Source organism: Sceloporus undulatus, chromosome 11 (assembly GCF_019175285.1).
Source record: "Sceloporus undulatus isolate JIND9_A2432 ecotype Alabama chromosome 11, SceUnd_v1.1, whole genome shotgun sequence".
NCBI lineage: Eukaryota > Metazoa > Chordata > Lepidosauria > Squamata > Phrynosomatidae > Sceloporus > Sceloporus undulatus.
Genome location: NC_056532.1, coordinates 5,764,539 through 5,788,952, shown reverse-complemented (window position 1 = coordinate 5,788,952; position 24,414 = coordinate 5,764,539). Strand labels below are relative to the sequence as shown.

At 51.8% G+C, this 24,414-nt stretch overlaps 4 protein-coding genes across 10 annotated transcripts in view; 1 reads left to right on the top strand and 3 right to left on the bottom strand.

Moving 5' to 3' along the window:
* The window catches only part of RPA1 (replication protein A1), a 31,854-nt gene extending 30,626 nt beyond the window's left edge, over positions 1–1,228 (bottom strand). Inside the window, exon 1 of the mRNA XM_042442684.1 lies at positions 1,102–1,228. Within this exon, the coding sequence (XP_042298618.1) occupies positions 1,102–1,134 (33 nt within the window). The 5' untranslated portion in view covers positions 1,135–1,228. The remainder of the gene's footprint in view (positions 1–1,101) is intronic.
* Positions 1,229–3,124: 1,896 nt separating this feature from the next.
* The window catches only part of SMYD4 (SET and MYND domain containing 4), a 34,071-nt gene continuing 12,781 nt past the window's right edge, over positions 3,125–24,414 (top strand). The window contains exons 1-11 of the mRNA XM_042442591.1: positions 3,125–3,202; positions 4,043–4,122; positions 4,620–4,800; positions 5,505–5,703; positions 5,857–6,037; positions 6,396–6,442; positions 7,072–7,151; positions 7,672–7,810; positions 8,191–8,307; positions 8,762–8,885; positions 10,276–10,440. Of these exons, the coding sequence (XP_042298525.1) occupies positions 3,125–3,202; positions 4,043–4,122; positions 4,620–4,800; positions 5,505–5,703; positions 5,857–6,037; positions 6,396–6,442; positions 7,072–7,151; positions 7,672–7,810; positions 8,191–8,307; positions 8,762–8,885; positions 10,276–10,440 (1,391 nt within the window). The remainder of the gene's footprint in view (positions 3,203–4,042; positions 4,123–4,619; positions 4,801–5,504; positions 5,704–5,856; positions 6,038–6,395; positions 6,443–7,071; positions 7,152–7,671; positions 7,811–8,190; positions 8,308–8,761; positions 8,886–10,275; positions 10,441–24,414) is intronic.
* SERPINF1 (serpin family F member 1) lies at positions 11,451–16,965 on the bottom strand. Of its 2 annotated transcripts, none has more exons than XM_042442761.1 (8): positions 16,812–16,965; positions 14,852–14,946; positions 14,237–14,429; positions 13,983–14,138; positions 13,387–13,590; positions 13,008–13,150; positions 12,336–12,546; positions 11,451–11,808 (listed from the first exon to the last, which is right to left on the bottom strand). In XM_042442761.1, the coding sequence occupies exons 2-8, from the start codon at positions 14,936–14,938 to the stop codon at positions 11,549–11,551; spliced, it is 1,254 nt and encodes a 417-aa protein (XP_042298695.1). In that variant the 5' UTR covers positions 14,939–14,946; positions 16,812–16,965; the 3' UTR covers positions 11,451–11,548. The 2 variants fall into 2 exon arrangements, with proteins under 2 accessions (XP_042298695.1, XP_042298694.1); XM_042442760.1 differs by lacking the exon at positions 16,812–16,965 and adding an exon at positions 15,235–15,292.
* Positions 17,683–23,935, bottom strand: SERPINF2 (serpin family F member 2). Of its 6 annotated transcripts, none has more exons than XM_042442754.1 (9): positions 23,809–23,935; positions 22,958–23,035; positions 22,273–22,371; positions 21,461–21,923; positions 21,140–21,283; positions 20,364–20,567; positions 19,730–19,872; positions 19,296–19,500; positions 17,683–18,476 (listed from the first exon to the last, which is right to left on the bottom strand). In XM_042442754.1, exons 2-9 carry the CDS (start codon positions 23,012–23,014, stop codon positions 18,136–18,138), a joined length of 1,656 nt encoding a protein of 551 aa, XP_042298688.1. In that variant the 5' UTR covers positions 23,015–23,035; positions 23,809–23,935; the 3' UTR covers positions 17,683–18,135. The 6 variants fall into 6 exon arrangements, with proteins under 6 accessions (XP_042298688.1, XP_042298690.1, XP_042298691.1 ...); XM_042442756.1 differs by having other exon boundaries at positions 21,461–21,899; positions 23,809–23,933; XM_042442757.1 differs by having other exon boundaries at positions 22,318–22,371; positions 23,809–23,931.

Genomic DNA, 24,414 nt, shown 5'->3' with positions numbered 1-24,414 from the left:
TCGGTTAATTGGTGATGGTCCTTCCCTTATCACTGGACGTTTGCTCGCTCGCCGCTCGCTCGCTCCTCCTCGCTAGCTTGGTTGAGCCGTTGTCCTGTCCGTCCTCCTCCCCTTCAGCCTCTCCCTCGTTAACCCCTTCCCCGAAATTGTTACGTGGCGCGTGGCTGCCTCCTAAGGAATGTTTTTGTGTGCAGAGATAGATATAGATATATATAGACAAATATATATGTATATATATATAGATAATCATAGCATTACTCATCATCACGTATATTACTTTTACATTCATTCATGCTTATTTATTACATAATAGACATATTCCTCATTCATTTCTATTATTATTCATTACTCTAGTATCCTCTTATTTAGCATATTCCATCTATATGGATTTCAACTTCTATTCTATTTCTAAAATATAAATCAGAGCATCATCCAAATCATCAGCATCATCACCATCTCCGCAATCAGCCCAATTCCTAACAGCATCCATCCCTATATACCTACCTCTCATCATATCCATTCCTCAGATCTGCAGCAGAGCCATCCACAGCCATCCATCAATAGCCATCGCTCCCAAATCATCAGCATACATCAGCATTAGCATCCTCAGCATGCATCCATAGCAGCAGCCACATCATCCAAAGCATATCATCCATCCAGCATACTATACATAAGCATCTCATCCATCCATTAATATACACATCCATATGTACAGATAGATAGGTAGATACCAGTAGATATTAAATATGTATAGGGACCGTGTTCACTAACAATGAACTTTGTTCTTCTGCTGCTGCGATCGAGGCGGCTTACAGACTCGAATATACGGAGATAATACCTCCCTCACTCCATCGCAATACGAACAGGCCGTACACGTGTAACCTTGTTCGTGGGAACGGAGAGGCATGCACCGTGTCGCGTGTGTGGAGCCTCCCTTTGCGCCGTCTGTGAGGAAATGTCCCTGAGGGAACCCCCGCCGCCTCGGCCCTGCCCGCTTCCTCACCCGACGCGTGTTCCAGCGCACGTGTGTAAACACGCATCTCTCGAGACCCCACTGCCTGGCTCCGAGGGAGTCCGTACCACCGCCGCCGCGCCACTCACCGCGATGGCCCCCTCGCTCAGCCGGAGCGCCATGCCCTCCTCCTTCTCTTTCTCCTTCTTTTTTACTTCTTCTTCTTCTCTTCGCGCGCTCCGCCACAAACATTGACTTCGGACTCCTTCAGCGGGAAACCCGTGTGCGCAGCGCGAGGGCCCTCCCTTGCCGGGCAGCCCGGTCACGTGGCTCCGCTCCCCAGGCCCCATTGGCCTAGCGCCGCCGAGGAAGGGCAAGCGGCTTCGGCGCATGCGCTGTCGCTCCCTCCCGCACGAGGTTAAACGCTGCCTTCTTTCTGCTGGCGCGGGAAAAAACGGCCCGCCGTGATTCGCCCAGGAAGCGGCCTTCGCTCCTCCCTCACAACAGCCCCGCGAGGTCGGCCTGCCTGCCGCTCCTGAGGAGGAGAACTCGAGGCGCGCCGCACCTCCTCCGGGGCTCCTCCTTCCCTCCCTTTGGTAACCACAACGGCCCTGCGAGGGAGGGCTCCGCTGAGGGAACCGAGCCATACTCAGGGAACGAGGCGGCTGCTCCCTGTTCCTGGGAAGAGAATCGGCGCCTGGAGGGCCGTCTGCCACGGCGCAGAATTCAACCGCTTCGGCCCCGCTTTCACGGCCAGCCTGGATCCCTCCCACGGAACCCGGGAAATGTAGTTCGGCCGGGGAGCCCTGGCGCCTCGCAGAACTAAAAATCCCAGGGTCCTTCTTTCCACAGAATAGTCAGTTTCTTCTCCCAGCTAAAAAGCACGTCAAGCGGATTTATTCTTGCTCTGTGGAACTCCCTTGAAGATTTATATTTATATATATATATATATATAATGTATTTATATATGTAGATATATATTTATATACAGTATATTATATATGGTGTGATACACACACACACACACACACCCTAATGGGTCCCCTTCTAGGAGAAAGGCAAGATAGAAAGTAATATATATAATATAATATAGATATATATATATACAATGTGTGGTAAAATATATATAGATTATATAATGTGTGTATATAATATATACTATATATCAAGTGTGTTGTGTGTTATTATAATATAGATATGATGCATATAATATATAAAGACATATTTATATGCATGTATACTATATAAAATAAACAATCTATATTATTCTTATTAAACTTTATTTATAAAGGCAGCATAGAAAGACATAAATAATATATATATACATACACCATACACAATGTTTTATAAATTAGTACAATTTTAAATATATATATATATACATGTTATTTATATATATATATAGTATTGTTTATTAATTTATTTATAAAGCCAATATATAATAATAGAGAGAGAGAGAGAGAGAGAATATTAGTAAAATGTTTATATATATATATATATGTTATTATTACTATTGTTATTAACTTTATTTATGAACACTGTAGATTTTCACAGCACTAGACATTAAAATAGAATAAATATATCTATAACTACTAAATGTGTTAGCCGCCCCAAGTCCCACTTTGGGGAAAGGATGGGCTATAAAAAATGTAACAACAAAACAACAATTATATATATATATACACACAGACACACACACACACACACAGTCTATCCATCAGAGGTGGCAGAAGCAGGGCTATGGGGGGGAGGCCAAGCCATCTGCTCTTGATGCGTTGTCTCTCGGCCCTTTGGAATAATGAGCATCTCCGCTACGTTTGCTGCAGTTAAAGGAGTCAAACAAGGCAGTTCCCCCTCGCCTGGGAATTGCCAGGCTCCCTGGACAGAACAGAAAATAGATTTATTTGTTGATCCAATTCCACCCAAAACGGACTCCTTGTTGTTGTTTTCTGCCTCCAAGGAGTGATTTCAGTTTCTGATGTTAGCAGGGAAGGAGGAGGGCTGCCCTTTTAGGGGATCTGGCAGAAGAGGACGAACAGATTTGGAAGACTGGCAATAACCATCTCCCTCTCTCTCTCTCTCTCTCTCTCTCCTGGATGGCAGCCTTTCTCTCTTGCGGATGATGGACCTTCCTGTGGAAAAATGGAAAGCTTATGTGAGCCAGAAGTGGGCATGGAGCCCTTCCTGAAGGAGAAGCTGTCCCATCGTCCCCGCGCTCAGGGATGCCTTCCTCCCTCTCCTCTCTCTCAAGTAAGTGCTGCTGCTCAGTGTGAAGCCTGCGGGTATTTGCGGCAAGAAGCCTGTGCGCTGGCCCTCCGCAGACCAGGCCCACCAGGCTCTCTCTCTTCCCTTGTAGCCCTGAAGATGGAGGAATACTTGCTCAACCTGTCCAAGTCTCTGTGTGGGAAAGGACCTAGCTTGGTCCTAGCCTGCAAAGAGGAAGGGAACAGAAGGTTTCGGGAAAGGAGATAGACCTGCAGCAATGCTGTATTCCAGGGTAAGGACTTGGAAGGTGAAGACGCCTCGACCTGTTGGTTCCATTTTGAAAAGCCTGGATTGATTTAAAGCAAGGCGATTGAAGTCAATGTCAAACTATGTGTGTGTGAGAGATTAAATTAAGGTTCTCAGGGATACTGCTTCATGTATTTCTTATAGAGGCTGCAGATCTCACAACTAAATTGTGTAGTCTATAACTAGTGTTACCGAGGCACTGTGTTAATATTGCAGTTTGACACAGTTTTAATGGCCATGGGTCCATCCTATGGCATCCTGGGATTTGTAGTTTGGTGAGATGTTTAGCCTATAACATTTCCACCAATATTGGGACAAATTTAGGCCCGGAGAGACTTTTCTTGAAAGGGGAAGGAACCAAGAGACTTGGCATTTGAGGGCTATTGCTTTTTGTGGTGACGTTGGAGGGGATGCAGCTGTTGGAGGGGATGCCTGTCCAATGTCTTTGAGAGGACTAATGCCCTCCCTAGCCTTGCACAGTTGCCCACTCCTAGTTTTAGGATTGACTATAGGGGCCAAAATGCTTTTATCAGGGTTGTTTTATTCTACGTACTCTGACTCCTCCTTGGATCTTTGCAGGCGCTGTCTCATGCGGAAGCCGGCGGTCCAGAAATGGCTCGTGTCTATGCCAAACCGTTCGCGCGCACTTTTCCACCTGGGTCAGAATGAGGTGAGCCTATGTTTGGAAAGACCTGCTGCCCGGAAGCAGATTGGCGTGCTTTTATGTTTGTTTCTGTATTTGTATCTGCCTTGCCATCTCCGACTCTTTAAAACTAGCAGCTGAAGCATCTCAGACCAAAGGAAAGTGTCGTTTAAAACTATAGTCGTCACATTTATTTGGAACCAATGAACGAATGATTTCTCAGCAGAGCTGGGTAGTTTTGTATTGTAAATAGATTTAGCTTCTGGTTATTTGAAGCTTAAAGGGAGTGTGTTCAGTGTTAGAGAGACTGTACTGTGCACCAGAAGGAATCCAACTTTGGATCTTCCCCCAAGGAGAGGAGAACAATAGCAAATGAACCGCCCTGTTCTCTTTTTGGGTGGTACTTTACAAGATCTCAGATGTAGAAGAGAATCTTGGTGGTGTCTCATAGGGTCAGAGATCCAGCACTGCTTCTTCAGCCATTCTGAGGGCTTGCTTTCCTTTTCCCTCCAGGTTTGTTTGGAAGATATTAGGAGGGCGCAAGAAGGGGCACCCAGAGAGACGGCCCCAAGATATTGCTGAGGAAAGCAGAGTGCCTCCTTTCTCTAAGGAGGTGGCAAGAGATGACAGAAGTTCTTGGGATGTGGAAACGGCAGTGTCAGCAGGCCAGGGCCTGGAAGCACCCAACCACCAGGTGCGCTCCACAAACTGACTCAGCTGAAAGCCAAAGCCTGTAAAGAGAGGACAGCTTGGCCCTCGACCCACGCTAACTGGCGGACAGAACAACTCAACCCTGGAAGAAAACAGCCATGTTTCCTGCGCCTCATCATCTGTGCGCTTGAACTTTTCACCCACAAAGGGCGCCACTTGGTAGCCACTCAGATATCCTTCCTGGTGAGCTCTTGGTGAGGGAGGAGGCCTTTGTGAGCGTCCTGCGCCCAGGAAAGCAGCTCCTCCGTGAGAGCACTGCCAAGTCATGTTGGACAGGGCATCGGGAACTGAAGATCTTCACTGCCACCACTGCTTGAGGCAGCTGCTGGCCCTCCATCCCGTGCCAGGGGTGCAGCTATGCCAAGTACTGCAGCCATGTGTGTGCCCAGCTGGCATGGAGAACTACCACAGGAGAGTGCCCCCTGGGGGGCTGCTTCTCACACTGGGGTCTTCTGCCACGTTGCGTTACGGGCTGTTCTGGTGGCTGGCCTTGCAGAGTCAGGCGCTTGGTAAAGAGTGGTCTGCAGAGTCTCTTGCTGAAGCACCGGCTGCCAGAGCAGTGACTGAGGGGATGCTGTCTGCATCCCAGGCTGTGATGCTGAGGTCGGTACAGCAGTTCCTACCGTCTGCCTTCAGTCTTTTGCCTCACAGTGAGAAGCATAGTCCTGAGTTCCGATTCCTTTGCAGCCTGAGTGTTGCAGCTTGTGCAAGGGACTCAGGGACTCAGGTCTGGAAGCGTCGTTTCTGAGCAAGGACGCGGCTGACAACCATAATGGAGGAAGGGCTGCTGAGGCACCTCTGGAGCTGGAATCTTGGGCGGGCCATCTGAGGCACATGTGGCAGCTGCAGTGCAATGCACAGGCGGTGACCACGCTCCATTGTGCAGGTCAGTGGAGAGGGCTGGGCATGGCCTTTCTGTGGCTCAACATCCCTAGATTGGATGGGCAAGGGATGGTGAAGCTTAGAGGAGGAGGAAGAACCTGAACCACCACTTCCAGGTCCCTCTTGTCCTTGAAACTTTGTTCTTCTTTTCTCCCAGGGTCTGAAGCAGGGCTGGGGGCTAGCAGCGAACAGGTGTGCCTGGCCACAGCCCTCTTCCCTGTGCTCAGCCCTTCCTTACCATTCCGTGACCCCAACACCAGTGTGACATCAGTGGCCAAACAGCAGAGGTCAGGGCCTCGCAGCCGACCCGCAAGGGCAGGAGATCCTCCACTGCTACGGTGAGTGAGTGGCAACACCTTGCCAAAGAAGCATGAGGTGGCTTCTTTATGAGATTTAGAACACTGCGCAAGGCTTTGGCTCCCGTTCGTCGATCCTCCTTCCCAGGCCCTGTCTTTCTCCCCTTTTTGCTCCTCTTAATCAAATCGGTCCCTTAGGTCCTCCAACAGGAGGCTTGGGGACGCTGGAATTGCTGCAGGCAGACTGCTTTTCATATTTCTGGTCCAGCAGCTTGAGTATGATATTCAGACAGAGGAACTTGGAATGCTTTGCCAACCTTATGGCATTCATAGATTCATCTTTTTTAAAAAAATAATGATTTTTGTCTGAGTTCTGTGGTTTTATCCATTTGGGTTTCAGTTCCTGTACTGGCACTGCAAGCGCTTCAAGACCCAGCCAAGTGTTTAGTGAGGCATGAATTTTTAAATAGTTATCGGCACACATTTCTGGGTGACCAAACAGATGGAATTTTTCCAGCTCAGGGAACCTGTGAGTCGAAATAGAAGTTGCCATCAGCAGGTGCAAGAGCAGCCAGGGCCATGGGGTCACGCACATGCTGCTCAGGTGGACGGTTTCCCTTCAGCGCCCTGCTCAGGCAGAGGAGGAGGAGGTGTGGTGGTGATGATGATGAATGAGCGACTTGTCTGGCTTTGTAGTACAGTCTGGCTGTGGATGCTGCTTCAGCTGCAGTTTGCAATGCTCAACTGCCAAATGATCTCTTCTGTGGAGTTTCTAAGACATACCTAAATTTTATATACATATGTTATAAGCATATGTACAAACGCGAGATGTAAATAGTGTTAAGATGGCTGGCAAACGCATAGTTTCTGAAAAAGCAAAGCAGGAGAGAGCAACTGTGGAGAGGGCTGTTCAGAAGCTTCTTTCTCAAGGAGCTATGCTGACCTCTCCCTGTGATGACGCCTCACCTCAGTTTCTCCTCTCTCTGCAGGGCCTCACAGGTGCAGGAGGGGGCAAGGAGAGCCGCAAGAGCCTCCGTTCCCAGTATTTCTTTGAATGCCAGTGTCATCTTGCACAGAGGAGCTGGGTCCCAAGTCCAGAACGAGGCATCCCCCGAGAGGATGGCTTCTGCTGCCCACCTGCAACACCCCCATGCAGGTAAGGCTCAAGTGGTGGTGAACTTTATTCCTTAGTTTGTGCTTGTAAGATCAGCCTTCCTCAGTCTGGCCCAGCCTTCTGCTTTCCCCTGCTCCACTTGGAGCCCACCAGCTCCTGAAAGCAGCGACTCTTGCCCCCTCTATGTTGCCTCTGAAGAAGAGGAGCTAGATCCTCATGGCATTGCCCTGCTCTTGGTTTGACACCTCTGTTTTTGATTAAGCTGGGCTGTGGGCCTACTTGAACAGTAGTTTGCAGCGTCTGCTCCTTACTGTTGCCTCCATGCTTTGTAACCCTAAGAAGCAGGGCACCAATGGCAACCTTCTGCCATTTGCTCCAAGAGAGATTCTGCCTGGAGAGTCTGGTAGAATTTAGGCCAGCCCTGCAAAGGGGAAGGGGAGAAGCACTAGCACCCTGCAATTGCATGTGGGATAATGTGGCTGCCTACCTCTGAAGGGCCAGGAATGAGGCACTTTTTGCAAACTGAGTTTGGGCAGAAACAGTGATGAGGTCAACTTTACAGGGAGAACGCCTGCTCCGCTGTTCCAGCAGCAGCTGCACAGCCCTACTCCCTGAGGAGGGCTTCCAGAATCGTCGGCGTCTGCGTGATCTTCGCCAGCTCACCAAGACAGCCATGGAGCTTCTGGAGCAGGGCAAGCCAGGTAAGAGCCCACCTACGGCAGCTCTCTCTTCATAGATGCCCCAGTCCTGACCAGAAGATGGCAGCATTGCCCCACCCAGCTGGTATGTGAGAGCGATGGAAGATGCCACTTCAGCCTGGCAAACAGCCTTCTGGAAAAAGGGAGAGAAAGATGTTCATGCAAATACAAGAAACCTGAAGTGGCACAATATTACAGAGCCCCAGTTCATGTTTGTGTGAGCCCAGCATTTTGGAGTCAGCCCTTTTCTCCTACAGGGGCTCCCTGTGCTGGTCACACCAACACCGTTTCCACATGTGACCGCTTACTGGGCCTTTGTCAGGGGTGGTGATGGTGGTGATAATGATAGGGATTCTCGTGTCGGACTCCTTCTGAATCCTCAGGTCAATCAGTGGAGTTGCTGCAGAAGTGCCAGCTGGAAGCCAAGGGGTTCCTCTCTTCGAAGCATCTGCTGGTGGGTGAGATTGAGGATCACCTGGCGCAGGCACATGTCATCCTAGGTAAGGGGCCAGAGGGACCCCAGGAGGACCTCCTCAAGGTGTATGTTCTGTTCCAGCTCAGGTGCATTTCTTCCTTCCATCCCACCCCAGTTTTCCCCTGTGCTGTCGCCCTCTTGGTATCTTCCAGATTCGATGGAGTCTTTTATTTTGTTTGAAAAGTATTCGAAATTAGGGGTGAGCAGGGAACTGGCCCCATTGGTTGATGGTCCCAAATAATTTCAGATGGCTCACAGTGGTACCAAAAAGAACAGAACAAGAAAGAGAGGGCCAGGGGAAGTAACAGACAGAAGGAGAACTCTACTGCTTATAGCCAGAGGCTGCCACCATGCATGAGATAAGCAGGGCATGGCATTAAAGGTCGTGAAAGCCTGCTGTGGTAACTAAGGGGGAGAGGGTTGAAGCCCCTTGCTCATTTCAGGAGTCTCACAGGTCTCTTCTCCTTCTCTGACATCAGGGAAATGGCAGGAAGCAGCAACACATCTGCGCAGGAGCATACGGGTTGTGGAAGGTCATTACGGGCCCTCCAGCATCGAAGCGGGCCAGGAGCTCTTCAAACTGGCCCAGGTCCTCTTCAATGGGTGAGTCTACCCTCCTTGCTCTTTGCCACCCTCTGTGGAAGCCCATGGGGTGTGTGTTTTGAATTTGTAGTAGGCAGGGGCATAGCAGGAGATGCTGGGACCCCCTCCCACTCCCTTCTCAGGTTGATCAGGGGTCATCTCAGATATTTACTGAACAAAAAGATGCCCAGGGATGGCTGCTATTTGCTGGAGTGTGACTTCATTCTGGAGCTCCTGCTCTGTTTAGCATTTGTGCAAAAACTCTGAGTAGAGAATGGGGGGTTGTCTGTGTTCCTTGTTATGCTCTTAACCCTGTCCTCATCATTAGAGGAACAAGTGGTGTTCCATTAGAGGAACTCCTGCTGGACCTCCTGGTCCAGTAGGAGGTCTAGCCTGGTAAGCTCTGAGCTAGAGGGTTGCACAGCCCTTTACCTTGGGCTGGCTTTGAAGACAGCCCGGAAACTGCAGCTAGTACCAAAGGTAGCAGCCAAGCCTCTGACTGGAACAGGGTGTTCTGAGCCTATGCAACTCACTCTTTCCCAGCAGCGGTGGGAGGGCACCCTGGCGTGGGCTGCTCCTCTTTGCCCCCCCTCCTGCCGCCCTGATGCTGGGAGGCAGGAGAGAGTCCTTGCAGGAGCACTCGCTGGAGGGAGCAACACACAGAGCCAGCCTCTCAGTTTGGGTTGGACCCCAGAACAGCATATTTTGAGCTTTAAAAGCTCTGTGCAGCTTGGGAACTTCAGGGGTTGCCATTCTCTGTGTGAATTTGCCTGGACCCTGAAATCAACACCCAAGGAGGCCCTACTCTCTGGGCCCCCACTGAGAGAGTTGCTCAGTGGGTGGCCATGGGGAAACAGGCCTTTTCGGTGATGGCCCCACTTCCCAGGGAAGCTCACCCAGCGCAAGCTGTGTCCTTTGGGCACTGGGCGAAGGTGTATCTGCTTTCATAGGCACTGGATAAGTTCTATGGCCCAGTAGTCCTCGTTGTTTTGTTATTAACCTCTGTGCTGGTTGTAAGATGGGTTGTGGGTTTTTTGGTCCATATGGGCATATTTATGGATATTTTTTTATTTGGTCGTTTTCATCTGAATTTTTCAGTTACTCATACGTTATGTTTTTATTCTTTCCTAAATCACTTCAGGACCCCTTTGGGGTGCGGGAAGGGATTGATGCATTTAAAGAATTAACCCTATGAGAATGGAAGAGCTAAAATTGTCTTTGAGAGCCCTTGTTGTCTTTTTTTCCTTCCTGGGGTCCTCTTAATTATCCGCTCCCCCTTTCCTCTCATGGTTCCTTATTCCCTCTCTTGTGGACTCCGCATCCTCTGGGGTGAGAATCTGCCGGTCCTTCTGCTGTGGGATCCAACTGCCCTTCATTCTCTTTCTTCAGCTTTCTCTCCCTTTTTTGCCAGGCGTGCCATCCTAGAAGCCCTGCAGGCAGTGGAGAAGGCCGAGGCGGTCTTGTTGGTGCAGCTGGGTCCTCAGGATACCCAGGTCCAGGAGCTGCGGGAGATGAGAGCCTGCCTGAAGGAACTGCTCAAAAGAGCCCCCGCTGAAGCCACCACAACTGCAATACTGTAAGTGGGATTGTGATACAGCCACAGATGAGGCAGAGGCTGCTGTGTGACATTACGTTATGTGAGGGCTGAAGGCACAGCCCTGGCATTTGAGGGAATCCAGACAGTGTGGATCATGTGATGTTGGCACACTTCATTAAATCTTCCCAGCCAGCAGGGCTGGAAATCCCCTCCTTTCTGTGCTTCCCGGTTCTCAAGTCACAGGGAGTGGTCTTGTGCCCAGGCAGACTATTTCTCCATCCAGCTCCAGCCCATCCTTGCCTCCTCTAACGGGAAGCCTCATGGTACTTCCTCTCACTCAAGAGCTGGTGATGCTGAGGACTGAATCTATGCCCCTCACCCACATGCAAATCAAGGGCACTCCACTCCCACTCAGCTAAAGCTCCTCCTGTTATGTTAGCTTAGTCTACCGACAGCTATTCAAAGAGGCTGGCAGGACGATATGAGTGGGCTGGTGTGTGAGAGAGTGCTGAGTGGCAGGAGGGACCCTCTCCATAGGGACATTGCTTCCCACCCTCCAGTGGCAGTGACTGTGAACAGTTCTCTTGCTTTCTTTGTCCCCTTCTTGCTCTCTCTGTGAAAGAAAAGGCAAGTTGACAGTGAATAGGATTGCTAGGTGGTGTTTGGATCCAGAAAAGCTGGTCCACCTGGGCAAAACACTTGCGCACATATATGTGCTGCTCCTCCAGCAGAGCTTATGAAAAAAACAGCATGTCTGTGCATGGATGGGAGCACATGCATGTGCACAGACACACATGTACAGCACCTCTAGATTCCAGACCTAAGCCCCTGACTCACTCAGCCACTCCCCCCGTCCCAGAACGTCATTACTTTATTGTGAAGCATTGCATTGCTGGCGACCCTGAGAGTCTCCCAGAATGGAAGGGGAAACAAGGCAGAGGGCTGGTGCTTCTTTCCTGCCTCCATTTCTGCCTCCTTTTGTACACTTTGCCAGCCAGCCATGAAATAAGGTCCCCTTGACCCTGAGAGAGAGCTGTTCTCAAGGCATGTTTAAGGCAGAAGCACATTTATTGTGGTACAGAATACACAACCTGGGTGTGGCAGAGCAGACCCACCCTTTGGCAGTGCTTGGTGGCTGTTGAGGGGTCTAAGTACTCCGGGGGTCCAGGATTTTCCCGATGAAGAGGAGTGTGCCTGTCTCATTGTCCCGGAGCACAAAGAGGAAAGGCTTGTCCAGGTGATAGTCGATGGGGAAATTCAGGCGGGCAGCCTCCGTGTCTGGTGTGAACACAGAGCTGACCCCATCTTCCCCGAGTTCCAAGGCCACTTTGTGTTGGACGTGGGAGAGCTTGATGGCCTTTGCGGCAATCTTGCTGAAGTCAGGTGTTGAGAAGAGCGCCTGGAGCCCTGCAGAGAGAAGACAGACGTCTCATTAGCTAGGAGGATCTGAGCCAGCTCTCGACGTAAAAGAAAGTCAGAGACGAGGCAAGCCAGACAGCGGAGAAGCTGGTACCATCGTTTGGGCATTGTGCGGCTGATTCAACATGAAGATTTGACCTCTGGTCACCCAATGAAACTGGCAGCAGGTGCCAGAAAGAAAGAAGGGCAGCTTTGTGTTCCAGTTGTACAATATGTTGCCAGAAGCTGTTGCTGCTGCCTCTGCCCCACTTTCTCAGGGGATGAGAATCTATTTGTGGAGAACCTGGCTGCTAGTTTCAGCTGCTGGAGGAGAGCCTCCATGTGCAAGAGCACTCTGGATACAAGCCTCTCACCCACCCCACTGGTCAGATGTTTAGCGGTTGGAAAGATTTCCTCAGTGCTCTCCATCCCACTTCTGCCTGGCCTGTAGTTTTGGCCAGAGTAGAGTATAGCGCATACCCAGCCAGTCTTGGCACTAGGCCTAACTCCTTGGGAGCACCAGGTCAAGTACGTACGCATTTCCTGGAGGGTGCCAGTGAGCCCAGTCTCTGCTGTCAATTTGAGCCGGGGCATGCTCAGCACCGCGTGGACGGTCTTCAGCTGCTTGTCAATGTCATGGACAAACTCGGAGGTGAGGCTCTCCTCAATCAGGGTCATATTCTGGGTCACGCTTTGGGGCAGGAAGAACATGATGCTGATGCCTCCTGTCAGGGGGAGCTGTGCAATCTGGCATGGTGGCCAGGGGAAGAGGAAAGGAAGCAAAGCGTTAGACCCAGAGGTTCTAGAGGGGTTTCTTTTGCATCTCTTGCGGGGGCTGAGGTCCCCCACCTGCTTGGCCTCCAGCCCACAAGGATTCTGACCCTTGAAACCTTTCTCCGTTGTGGCAAATGCTAGCTTTCCTTTATGCTGCACATGCTCATCAGCAAAGGGGTGAGTTTGGCCAGTGTAGCTCAATGGCAAATGGAAAGAACTGCAGCTTCCTATTTCAAATTGGTTTGAGTGGTTTGATTGCATTGGCTGCAGCCCTGAGGTTTGTGGATATTTGGCGGAGTGTAAACATTTTAATGAAGTAATACATTTTTTTTAAAAAATCAAAAAAGTCAAAACCAGGCACAGGTTTCCAGTCATTTTGGGTGCTGTTTACAATTTGAGGGAGTACAGATCGGCCTGCTGAATTGCCTACCCACCTTGCAGTTGAGCTCCGAGTCAAAGCCATATTTCAAGATGGCCTGTGGGGCTGACATCATGGGCACCCTCACGGTCCTCTCTTCATCCAGGTGGAAGTCGTGTAGCTTGGTGAGCTTGTTGTCGAATCGGGTCACCCACTGTCCTGTGGTTGAGGAAGGAAGGCAAGGGTTAGTGTTCCCATCCTCTTTGTCATGCTTCTCCTTGAGATGGCCTTTGGCACCGTGGCTCCTCCTGTGGAGGAGCAGAAGGGGATGCCGGACAGTCACTACCTTCCTGGCCGATGCTAGCTCAAGGGAAGTTAGTTATCTCATACTATCACTCCTGGGGTTGTTCTCCGTCTCCATTGTCTTCCCTCACATAGCAAGAGTCTCCCCTTACCTTTGAAATACGCAGCCCCGAGGAGGAAGATGCTGATGCCATCAGGGATCTCCCCCAAGAACCTGGTGACCTTCCCACCAGTCCTTTGCTGCACCCAGTTGTTGATCTCTTGCAAGTCGGCTCGGGCATTTCCACTCAGCACTCTGGGACGGACGCCATAGGACTTCTCCAGCTCGTTCACAAAGCCAATTTTCATCCTTAGCCCTGAAGGGAGACCAGAAAAATCCCATCATGCTCAGCACTGCTTGGAGTGGAAGTTAGGTGTCATGGGATCTGAGCTTTGGAAGCAGCCAAACGCCATGCAGTGGGTCTTCTAAGGCGCTGTTGGACAAGGGCCCCAGGAAAGGATCAGCAGTCTCATTCATTTGGTACAGTCACATCCTGCCTTGCCACTAAAGGCAGCTCAAGGCAGCTGACAATGTTTGTAGCCAGTTGGGCTCAGGTAGTTGTGTGTACAAATGGTTTGGGGCTTTTGCTTTGGGGGAGGTGGCAAAGGGGCCACTTGCTGGAACAGGTTCTCAGGAGTCCTCCTTCACTGTGTTGCTGGTGCCCCTCTGCCACCCTCACCCCCCCCAAACTAGGCACATGAGGTTTACTTCTTTCCATGATGAGGCGAGAAACTGTCTTCAAGCCTTTGGTGGGGGCTGCGATGCCAGCCAGGAGCTCCTTGTAGTTACTGTGGATCTCAGCCTTGTTGAGCAGGTCGTAGAACAGAGCCCGCGATATGATGTCTTCCGTCCGTTCTCCCGCACCTGCCAACCACCAAGAAAAGCCCATTAACTTCTCCCTCTCTTCCCCCAACCCTCAGGGTGGCAATACAGGAGCAGCAAGGAAGAGAGGAGTCGCTCACCCAAAGAAAGGCCTGAGAGGGCTGTGGCGATGCTGAAGGGCGACAGCAGCACATTGGCGCTGGGCGTCTGGCTGGACTGCTGGCGGTAGAGGTCATAGCCGAAGTTGGAGACGGCCGCAGCCAACTTGTTCACAGGGCTCTTGTAGAAGGGGTCTTCCTCTTCCACCCCACCTTCAGTGTCGGCCTCAGGATCCTTGGAGAGATGGAATTTGCGTGCTTAGAATCATCTGGTTCTGAAACTCGTGATGATGAAAGCCAGAAGGGACTGGCCCTTTTCTGGTTCCCCCGACTCAATCCTGCAAGACAACTCAAGGGAATTCTCTAAGTGAAAAAGGAAGAGGGCACCTTTTGAGTATTTTTCCCCCTTGTTTACTTGGCCTTCCCCCCACCTGGTGCTTCTCAGGTGGGTTGCACTACAGCTCCCATACAGCTGTCTGTCTCGTAAGCGCATGGCTGGAGGGCACCAGGAAAAGGAAGGCTGGAGCTAGGGGTTCCAGCTCAACCCACAACTTTTGGGACAGCTAACATGATTTTGAACATGAGGTGAAGGTGGCTTTCAAATGCTTCAGGCATGTATTCTGCACCCCAAGAGAACCCTAACTCTCCGAAACTCACCTGCTGGTTGGTGCTTGTGCCTGAATCTTGGCTTCTGCAGGAGAACACTAGGAGTCCCAGACACAGAAGAACCACCAGAATTCGCATGGCGGGGCCTGTGGGGAAAGTAGGGATGTGAGTCGCCATCAGCCCCTCCTGTCCTCAGTGCAAATGAGGGACCCGGGCATGGAACTGCCTTTCCTTGGAGCAGCAAATCTCTTTCTTTGATTGCCCAGTTGTAATACTAAAAGCCAACGACACCTAAGAGGTGCTACTGCAGGGTGTTGTGGGAAAGTTGAGGTGTAAACAAAAATGTCTCCCTCAGAGCACCCAGTTAAACTGTGCAGCTCATGATCATCGGCCAGAGGTCTCTGGTATCCACAATGCTGGGATGCTGGACTCGCCTGGCCTTGGGTCTGATCCTTCTAACACGTGTACGGGCTGCATTCTTTCCCAACAGTCATGGAGAGGAACGAGAATGGAGTTTGTCGCCCGCTTTGCCCATGTGAATGCCAACGGAGTGCTGCTTTGAGGTGGCAATTTCTGGCCCGCATTCTGTTGTGGAATTAGAGGCTCCCTGGGGCCCTGGTTGCTTGTTCAGGGCCGGCTGCCAAATTTGCAAATGGCTTGCTGGGAATAATGGGGCGCCCTTTCTTCTCCTCCATTATGAGACTTTTATGTCCTAATGGGCATGGAGGAGAGGGGCTCAGAGGAGGCCCTTGGCAGAAAGGGAGCCAAGCAGCTTTTCTGGCATTAACTCATTGCTGGTGTTTGCAGAGGGGAAGCAGAGCCCCCTCTGTTTGGTCCAAAGGGTAATCCACGACCTCAGCAGACACAAAAGCCATATCCCTGAAGCATGGCACCATGCGGGCTGCCTGGGAATAGCAGCAACACCCTGGAAAGCCTGCGAGGGAAGGAAAGGCAGGAGCTGGACCAGCCAAATCTGCACACTGAGAGAAAGGGATTCCAGAGGAACACAGCCCTGCCATGACTGTTGTGCCTGCCGACACCTGAGGAAAGACTGCTCCTTCCACCTGGAAATGGAGGCTTCTCCTAGATCTGCTCCCCAGAGCGGTGTCAAGCAGCCCCCATATCCTTTTCCCTCAAATCCCATCTTTCTCAGGGACAACGGAGGCTCCGGATGCCTGCATTTTGCTAAGAAGCTCAATGGCAGCCTGCTGTACTTTTGTGCCGTCCTCAACATCTGGCTTCTATTATTACCCAGTTCTGGAAGAGGCAGCCAAGAGAGGAAATAAACGGGGAGGACTCTCAACATTAGCCAGAGTTGGGTGGTTCTTGGGACATGGTGTGTTTTCCAAGGCTTGAAGAGGAAAAGTCTTTAGCAAGTGGTAAAAGCCAAACTGTAATTCAGGCCTTGCAAAAGGGGTTTGGCTCGGTTTTATTTTTCTCAACATGCAACAAGGGGTGTCCCTGCCCAGGACCTGGACAAGGTGCTAGGCATAGTGGTGGACTGTGGCTCCATCCCAACAGGGCATAATTCTGAGAGCTGGCTTGGCTTTTGCCTGATGCAAGTCTCTCCTAGGGATTCACCCTCTCCCTATAGGAAAAAAATGCAGAATTTGCCCAGCAGTAAAGTACCGTAAGTGTTGGTGTGGACTCTGTCATGTTTCCTCTAATACACCCCTTCATCCTCTTTGTCACTTGTTCCTGATCTGTTTGCTGTTGTCTCTGTTGCAAAGATGATTCCCCATGGTAGCAACCCACTCCAGAGCAGTAGGAGGAAGGGCTTCTGGGGAGCTCTTGGGTGGAAAGTGCCCCATTTGTGTTTCCTGCAGCCTCCCAGGAGCACTGCCTCCCATCCATGCTGAGTTGGGACAGGTCCTTGGCTGGGCTCTTTGTTCCAAGGACGTACTCCCATCCATCCCACCCTTTCCCACCCCAGAGTGACAACCCAAAGAGCTGCTACTACTACTACTACTACTACTACTCCCATGGCATGACTTCTCTTGCCTTCTCTTACCTCGGTCTCTCGTCCTGTCCTGTGCTGCCGCTGTCCTGGTCCAGGCTGTGTGGGAAGGCACCAGGGAGGCCTGGGACTTATAATGGGGCTGCACAGCCGCCTGCCTGCCAGCCAGCCAAGAGGCTCTCCCAGCCCTGCCATTAGCAGGCTTCAAGTTACAGCTTCCATGGAGGGGGCTCTTAAAGCAGCCTCCTCCTGTTTTTGACACCCACCAGCTGCACCACCCGGCAAATGCTGGTGCCCTGCTTGGGCGGCAAAACCAAGAGTGCCTTTCCAGGAAGGAAGAAGGTCATCTGTTCCAGGATTTGGGGAGTAGCTTAGAGGGAGTTCTTCAGCACCCCCTTCTTTCCATACAGAGAGGCATGTGCAAGCAAGAATTGCCATACACAACGCACAGAGGTGAGAACATGCCTTGTCTCTGTGAATTTGGGTCCAGGAACTGGGAAAGCCACCTCCCCGCGATGGGGTTGCGCTCCCTCTGAGAGAGCAGGAGCATAGCTTGGGAGCCCTCCTGAGTCCATCTCTGTCTCTGGAGGCCCAAGTGGACTCTGTAGCTTTCCTTGACACCTGGAGGAACAGAGATGCCTGTCCAAGACCTCAGCTCTGCAGGAGGAGCCCTCTCCTGGGTTCCACCAGTGGAGACAAGATGGTGCCTTCCCAGCTGTGGCACCAAGCTAAGACCTGGCTTTCTTTTGAAACCTCGGGGCTTAATTTATTTGAATTGAACATGTACATGTTTTTTAATTGCCATAGCCTTTTAAACTGTTCTAACACGTTGCATTTGATGTTTCTATCCTGTTTGTGCAGTTTTAATGTGCTTAACTTGTCTATTGTTTTATCTGTCTGGCACTTTGAAATCCAACAATAAAAGGAGGGATAAAGATACTTTAATGTTAATAAAAGTTTCAGAGAAGGAATTGAGAAGTAATAACCAGAGACAGTATGGCCTGTCATTGCCCTCCTGATACAATCGGTTGGCCATTCAGAAGCCTCAGTGGATATTTTTCAGAAGGGGGGGGGTTGCTTTTATTGTGAATGGGGCAACAGTTTCCCACCGAACCAGGACTCAGGTTCTCCCTCCCTCCTTCTGCCCGCCCCAATATCCCAAAGCATTTCCATTTGGAGGCAGACATGTTAATGTAGCTACATTTTGAAGCTTCTAGGGCTGGGTATAGAACCGCAAACCTTTCCCAAAAGTTGGCCCAGAGGGTGGCTGTGGCTTTTGTGGCTGGTCTGTTACTTGGGAATCTGAGGAGAGTCCCTGAAAAACTCTGGAGGACAACAGCACAGTGGCCCTGGTGTGTTGCTGCATCCCAAAGGCCCTTCAGGGCTTCTCAGAGTCTGTCAGGCAGGCCCCCGAGGAATCCCCGTCGCTTGTTCGAATACAGTCGCTCATTTTCCTTTGTCGGGGAGCACTGGGGTTGGGGTTCCGGATGCTGCCGAAGAAAAGGGGGACTCCCAGTGTGTCCTCGAAGATGATGAAGAGGAAAGGCCGGTTGAGGTGGAAGGCAGAGAGCGAGCGAGACATCACCACGCTGGTGGCGGCCGAGGCCTCCACTCCAGCCTCCGTGAGCTCCAAGGCGGCCTCATGTTGGATGCTGGAGACCACAAGGGGCCCCTCTGCAATGCCAGAAAGGTTGGGGGAAGAAAACAGCTCCCCAAGACCTACAGAAGGAGGAAAGGAAGAGCCGTCAGGTCAGGAGGCACCCCAGGAACTGACCGGTGAGGAGGAAATGCCAGCGCAACAACGGGAGGAGTGTTTGGGCCAGGCTCTTCTGGAACAACCATTTTTTTTAAAGGCAAAGAAGAATGTGCCAAGAGGATATCATTTCTGCTTCTCCTGACATTCATACTTCCAGCCAAATCCAAACTGATGTAGAAGAACACAGATCAAGTGTCTAAAATTGTTAGAAAGGTGGAAAGGAGAAGAAACCTGGGATAGTGGGGAAACCCCCTGCCCCAAATATACTGCAGAGAAGCTCTTGAAGCCCTTTCCAGCCCTCCCCAGATGAAGCGTTAAAAGGGGAAGAACTACCAGACTGTTCCTGCTCTCCTTCTGAAAAACCCCCAAGAGCACAACTGCACCCTGGAGATGGAGATCAGAGGAGATGGGGAGGAGGCCTGCCTGGCTGCCTCTGCCTCTCCTGCCCCCCCCCCCCATAGACCAGCCCTCCAGCAGCCCTGGTGTTAGTCATGGTGCTCTAGCCAGCCGGCTCCATCCTTCTCCGTCTCCCAGACGTGTAATTTCCTTAATAACATATTTTCCCTTCACTTAAGACGATCTTTGATATGGATTCCAAGCAGTCAGTTTGCACATAGAGTCAACAGAAATGAGATACTATGAAGGCAAAGAACGCATGTGGGAAAAGCGTAAGAGCCAGGAGGGCGGGAGAGCCCCCCTTTGGTGGAGCACAATGAAGAGACAGGCGGGCGGGCGCAGCCCCCCCCCTCCGCCACGTGGCACAGGCTCTCTCTTTCTCTCACCTAATCGGGAGAGGGCCCGGTTGAGGTCTAGGCGGTGGTGCAAGCTCAACTTTGGCATCTTGACCATGGTGGGCCTCTCTTTGGGGAAGGGGTTGCGGAGGTCGGCCTGGCTGAGTTTGGAGAGCAGCTGAGAGAAGTTGCCTTCAAAGTGGTTTGGAACAATGGCGACGAAGCTGGTGTTGCCCTTGAAGGGGAATCTGGCAATCTGGAAGGAGCCATGAGAAGAGCATGCAAGACGGATGAGCCATACAACTGAGCAGCAAAAGGCCAGGCACATCTTGGACACAAAAGGGAGCAAGCCAGGAGAAGCAGAGTCCTTGCCCACTCAGAAGCCCCCTCCCACAGGCCCCTTCTCTGCTTCTTTCTGAAGGTATGGGGAGGGAATGAATGGCGAAGCCAAGCTCCTTGTGAGGAGGAGGTCGTGTGATGCTCACCTGGACGTCCAGGGGATCCACCGTGAACCAGCTGAGCGGGTACACCTGCGCCTTCATCATCTCCACGGAGATGGTGAACTCATTGTCCAGGTGGAAAGTGCTCAGCTCAGTCAGCTGGGGGTCAAACTTGGTCTTCCAAAATCCTGCCCCCCAAAAAGGAAAAGCCAGAAAGAGGAGAGGGATGACTTGGCTCATTGGGGGCTTGTTCCTCAGGCTCTGCCCTTTCCCCCCAAGTGGTTGCAAATTATGAGTGGAAGGAAGGAAACCTTCCATGAAATGACAGCCACCAGGAGTGGGATGATTGAAATCTGCAAAGGGGTAAAACAATTCCTGCAGCAAGAAGCAGGCTGTCTTTGTTTTTGGATGAAGCCTATGGAAGTCATCAATTTAGAAAAGGCATCTTAAAAGAGAAAAGGTGCTGCTTTTGAGATGACTTTGGCCATCTGCTGTTTTTACAACCTCACGTGAAGGAAGTTTTGAAGATACTTGCCAGCCAAGGCCTTCCTTCACAGTGATTTGATTCCGAACGTATCTTTGCCACCTGCTCCCCCACAGGAGCCCATAGCACACAGGAGGCAACCCCCCCTGGCTCTTCCAGCAAGGACAGCAGGATGGGAGCGTGGGAAGCGCTCACCTTGAAAGTGTATGGCATTGAGGAGGATCATGACCACGCTGGCCGGCAGCTCAGAGAGCATGGCGGGGATTTGCCCGTTGGTGGCTTCCTTCACCCAGTGGTTGATGGCTTCAAGATCTGCTTCGCTGTTCCCAGACAGGATGGATGGTTTGGCCCCATAGAACCTCTCAGAGTCCTCCAGGAATTTCTCTTTCACTGGGAAACCTAGGAAGGGCTCGGCACAAGAACGGGGAGTTTTAGCAAAAGAGGTGGGTCAAAGCAGGACAAAACTGCCCTCCTCCCAAGATCAGCAGAGTGGGGCTGGTCAGCTCCCAAGGCAGTGGGTTCGGGAACTGCCCCCAGGACCAGTTTCACAGTGAGATGCCAGAGCAGCCCAGCCCTCAGAAGTGTGCCCTGTTTCCTTCTCTGTTTCTTTTGGTAGACCTTTATTTACTTCCACTTTTTTTGAGATAAAAATAGATTTACAAACTACCCTCCATTGCGTGAGAGAGATATTGAGAGGAGGAATGAGTGCGTTCAAGGCTAGAGACAACAAAATACGATGAAGTGCTGCATTCATGGTACAGGGAAAGAGGCCGCCTGCTTCTCAGAGCAGACTTTCTGGGGTTTGGGCTACATCTTTTTGTCTAATTTGAAAACACCAGTCATTTGATGGTACCTCCCTTATCCCACTGGGCTTGGCCTTAAAGTTTCCTGCGTGGAAAAGACCTGTGGTGCCCCTTGCTGCCAGGAGGGCAGGCTTCTTTCATGCCACCTCCTGTGCCCATGTCTCTCACCCTTTTCTAGGTAAAGGCTTGTGGCCAGGCTGAGTGCCATCCTGTTGAGGTGCTGGGAGACGCGGTGCATGGCCTGGTGGAAGCAGGGCATGGACTTTGCATGAAGCACCTCCAGAAGCTGCTGCTCTGTCTCGTTCTCTGCTCCTGAAAGAGATCCAAACCGCAGTTAGTGAGTCAAATGAGATGGGGCTCTTGTGGACATAGCTCCATCGGACCCCTTGTGGGAAGCAAAGCCCTTGTGAGGAGGACTGTCTCTGCTTTTGATCTGAGGAAAGATCCTCCGGAGGGGTTTTGAGTCTTGGGGGATCTGGGGATACTGACCCAGGGCCAGGTGGGCGAGTGCCAGGCTGATGCTGAAGGGAGAGAAGAAGATGTTCTCTTGGGTGCCGGACTGCCGCTCTGCCTCCCTCAGGAGCTCCGTGCCCAGCTTCATCATGCCACGGGCAGCCTTCGACATGGCCTTGGGGGGCACGTGGCCCTCACAGCCAGGTCCAGAGGTATCTTCGAGGGCCTCAGAGGAGTTTTCATGCCCATCCCATCCTTGCCCATCAAGGCCTTCCACCTCCCCAGCCAGGATCTCCCCGCCAGCAAAGGGGGCATCGTTGAGGAAACTGGAAGGCAGCAACGTTGGGGTCAGTGGGTCCTCTGGGATCTCGGGTCCTGTCCCGGGCACTGCGGTGGTTGTCAAGAGTGGATCTGGCCCCTGCAGGACGACGTCCCCCTCTGGGGTCTCTCCTAGGGGTTCATCCCCACTGAGACTCTGCAAAGAAAGAGGTAGCTGGAGCTGAAAGAGGGAAAGGAAGATACAGCTGAGCCAGCCATCCCCAACTGATGCGCTCCAGATGTGCTGGGCTTGTACCATCAGCCTGATGGGAGATACAATCCTGGACCATTTGGAAGTCTCCTGTCTACTCTTTGGGAAGGGCAGCTGCTGAATGCTGAGGCCCACTTTACATAACAAAGGCCCCTGCCTCCATTTCCCATTGGAAGCATCTTTTTGTGACAGGTTGGCAAGATCATGATAAACCACTGCCTGCAGATTAGCTAATATCCCAGGTTTGGTCCCCAGCAGCTGCTTCTTCCTGATCTGGAAAGTCAAGTGGAGGAAAGGAAAGAGCTTGGCCTCTTCTTACCTGGAGGATGTGTGGAGGAAAGGAAAGGGCTTGGCCTCTTCTTACCTGGAGGATGTTCCTCTGAGCTTCTTCCAAGTCTGAGGCAGACACAGAGGGGTCCTGGAACACAAACCAGGTGGAATAAGCCCCCTGGCCTGGCAAGGGGTCCCTCTCTTTGGTCCAAGCCCTGCCAGGGATGTAGGAAGAGGTGGAAGGGGGGGGTGTCTCAGAGCAAAGAGGGAACGTTCACAAAACTGAATGTTGGGAGCAGAAGAGAAAACTCACAGCCCAGCAGTGGCACAATGCACAAGAGGATCACTTTGTTATAGGGAGGAAAGGGAGCAGAGACCATTCAGCATCACAACCCATTTCACTCCAACCCCTGGAACTCACCACCACTAGATAGATAAGACTACTTGAAATGTTGCAACACCCAAACGGGGCCCTGGCCACCTTTAAAGGCAGATTTGAACCATCCCAGAATCAAAACCTGGGCTTTAAGAGTATCACTGTGGCTCAGATGTCTTTCTCTGCATCGGTTTTTCCTTCCCTGCCCTTGGCATCGCTGTCCTTCCTCCATGGCCAGACAGAGCAGATGAACCAGACACTCTGAGATGGCCCGATTTTTCCATCTTGGGATGAAGACCCCCACCAAGGGAGAGAAGGGCCTTGCTCAGTCGGGAATAGGAGTGGATCTGGGACTTACCCCATGGTGCAGAGCCGACAGGCAGACAAGCAGCAGAGTCCAGGGCAGGGCAGCCATCTTTCAGTGGGGCTGGGGGCTGCCAAAGAGGAATGAAACCAGTATTGGAGACCCCCCAGTGCCCCATGAAGGGGTTTGGTGGTGATGATGACTTGGGCATGGCCCAGGGGATGTGGGCAGCTCCATCCCCCTTCAGTGGCCTTTGCCCTCCTCCGCAGAGGTCAGCCCCGTGAGGCAGGCAGACTATGCTGCTTATTGCAAGATGCTTTGCGATCACCCTCCTCCAAACTGAGGGTTTGCCTTGTGTAGCTTGGAGGTGGGACTATGCAGGGTGTGCCTTTTTACCTTTTGCTTAGCTTGCAGGAAAGATTTTTGGTTCCCAGCCACCAGCACCCCCTCCCCTAACATCACACACACACACACACACACACACACACACACCCCTATACTGAGTTCCAAATCTAAAGGATTGCAAAGGAAGATGCTGCTGCTGCTGCTCTTTGGTGGCAAGTCTCATGGGCTTAAGCTTGGAGAGGAAGGGGGCAGGCCTCTCCATAGATATCTGGTAGCCGACAGCCTTGAGGCTAGCTACCAACTGGGATGTCCTGGGTCCATGGTTCCCTTTTGGAGGAAAGGGCAAGGAAAGGGGACTGCCTCTCTTAGGCCTGCCCTTTACACTCCTAGCTTGCCAGTGGAGGGTCAGGGGTCTTCCCAAACCCTCTGGGGCTGGGCAGCCTCCTCCCTTCCTTTGGCATGTGGGGCTCCAGGTCCCCTGCCAGGTTTCTTCTTCCTCCTCCCTCCGGCCCCCCTGCCCTCTTCCAGGGACCCCTGGGATCGCCCTGCTTTACCTCCGTCCGTCCGTGGAGTGGTGCTTGCGTCTGCCTCTGGAGCCACTTGCTCTAGCTGCGTCCAGGGTTGGGGGGGGGGAGGAAGTGGCCCCCAAGCCCTGCCAGTACTAGCAACGCCTTTTTGTGAAATTCTTCCCCCGCTGCAGGCAAATATTGACTTTCGGCATCCAGTTAAACATTTGTTGGGGAAACTGTTGTGGTGTGGACAGAGGCCGGAGGCTGAGCAGCCAAAGTGCCTGCCCCACACTTCAAAGAGAAGGACTCCCTCTTGCTGAAATGGGAGCAGAGTGAGGCACCCATGCCCAAATGGGGCTCATGGGCATTGGGGAGGCTGGCAGCAGCCAAGGGACTTCTGCTGCCTGCAGGAAGTCTTAGCAGGCTCAGCCTTGGCACCTTCCCCGAGAGACCATGGTTTCCATGGATGGCAGGGCTTATGGATGGTCACAGCCCATCTGGAGCAAGCAAAGCTGGGGGAAGGAGGCAGCTCTGGGGCCTTGTTGCTGAGGCAGGTAGAAGAGAATACTAGGGCTTTGGACCTTCCTCCCTGAACCAGGCCTGGGCTACCCCAAAAATTGGCATCAGGGCATTTGGGGAGGGACTTTGGGGCCCATC

Bases quoted from the DNA above. Each gene is read 5' to 3' on its own strand.
- SERPINF1 (XM_042442760.1), bottom strand. From the start codon at position 15,277: ATGCAGCCCGTACACGTGTTAGAAGGATCAGACCCAAGGCCAG. The intron at 14,947-15,234 runs GCGAGTCCAGCA...CTTTCCCCACAG, and splicing joins AGGATCAGACCCAAGGCCAG to GCCCCGCCATGCGAATTCTG. The intron at 14,139-14,236 runs GTGAGCGACTCC...GGTGGTTGGCAG, and splicing joins CCTCTCAGGCCTTTCTTTGG to GTGCGGGAGAACGGACGGAA.
- SERPINF2 (XM_042442754.1), bottom strand. From the start codon at position 23,014: ATGGCTGCCCTGCCCTGGACTCTGCTGCTTGTCTGCCTGTCGGCTCTG. The intron at 19,873-20,363 runs GTGAGCGCTTCC...TTTGGGGGGCAG, and splicing joins CAATGCCATACACTTTCAAG to GATTTTGGAAGACCAAGTTT. The intron at 19,501-19,729 runs GTGAGCATCACA...GGCTCCTTCCAG, and splicing joins TGGATCCCCTGGACGTCCAG to ATTGCCAGATTCCCCTTCAA.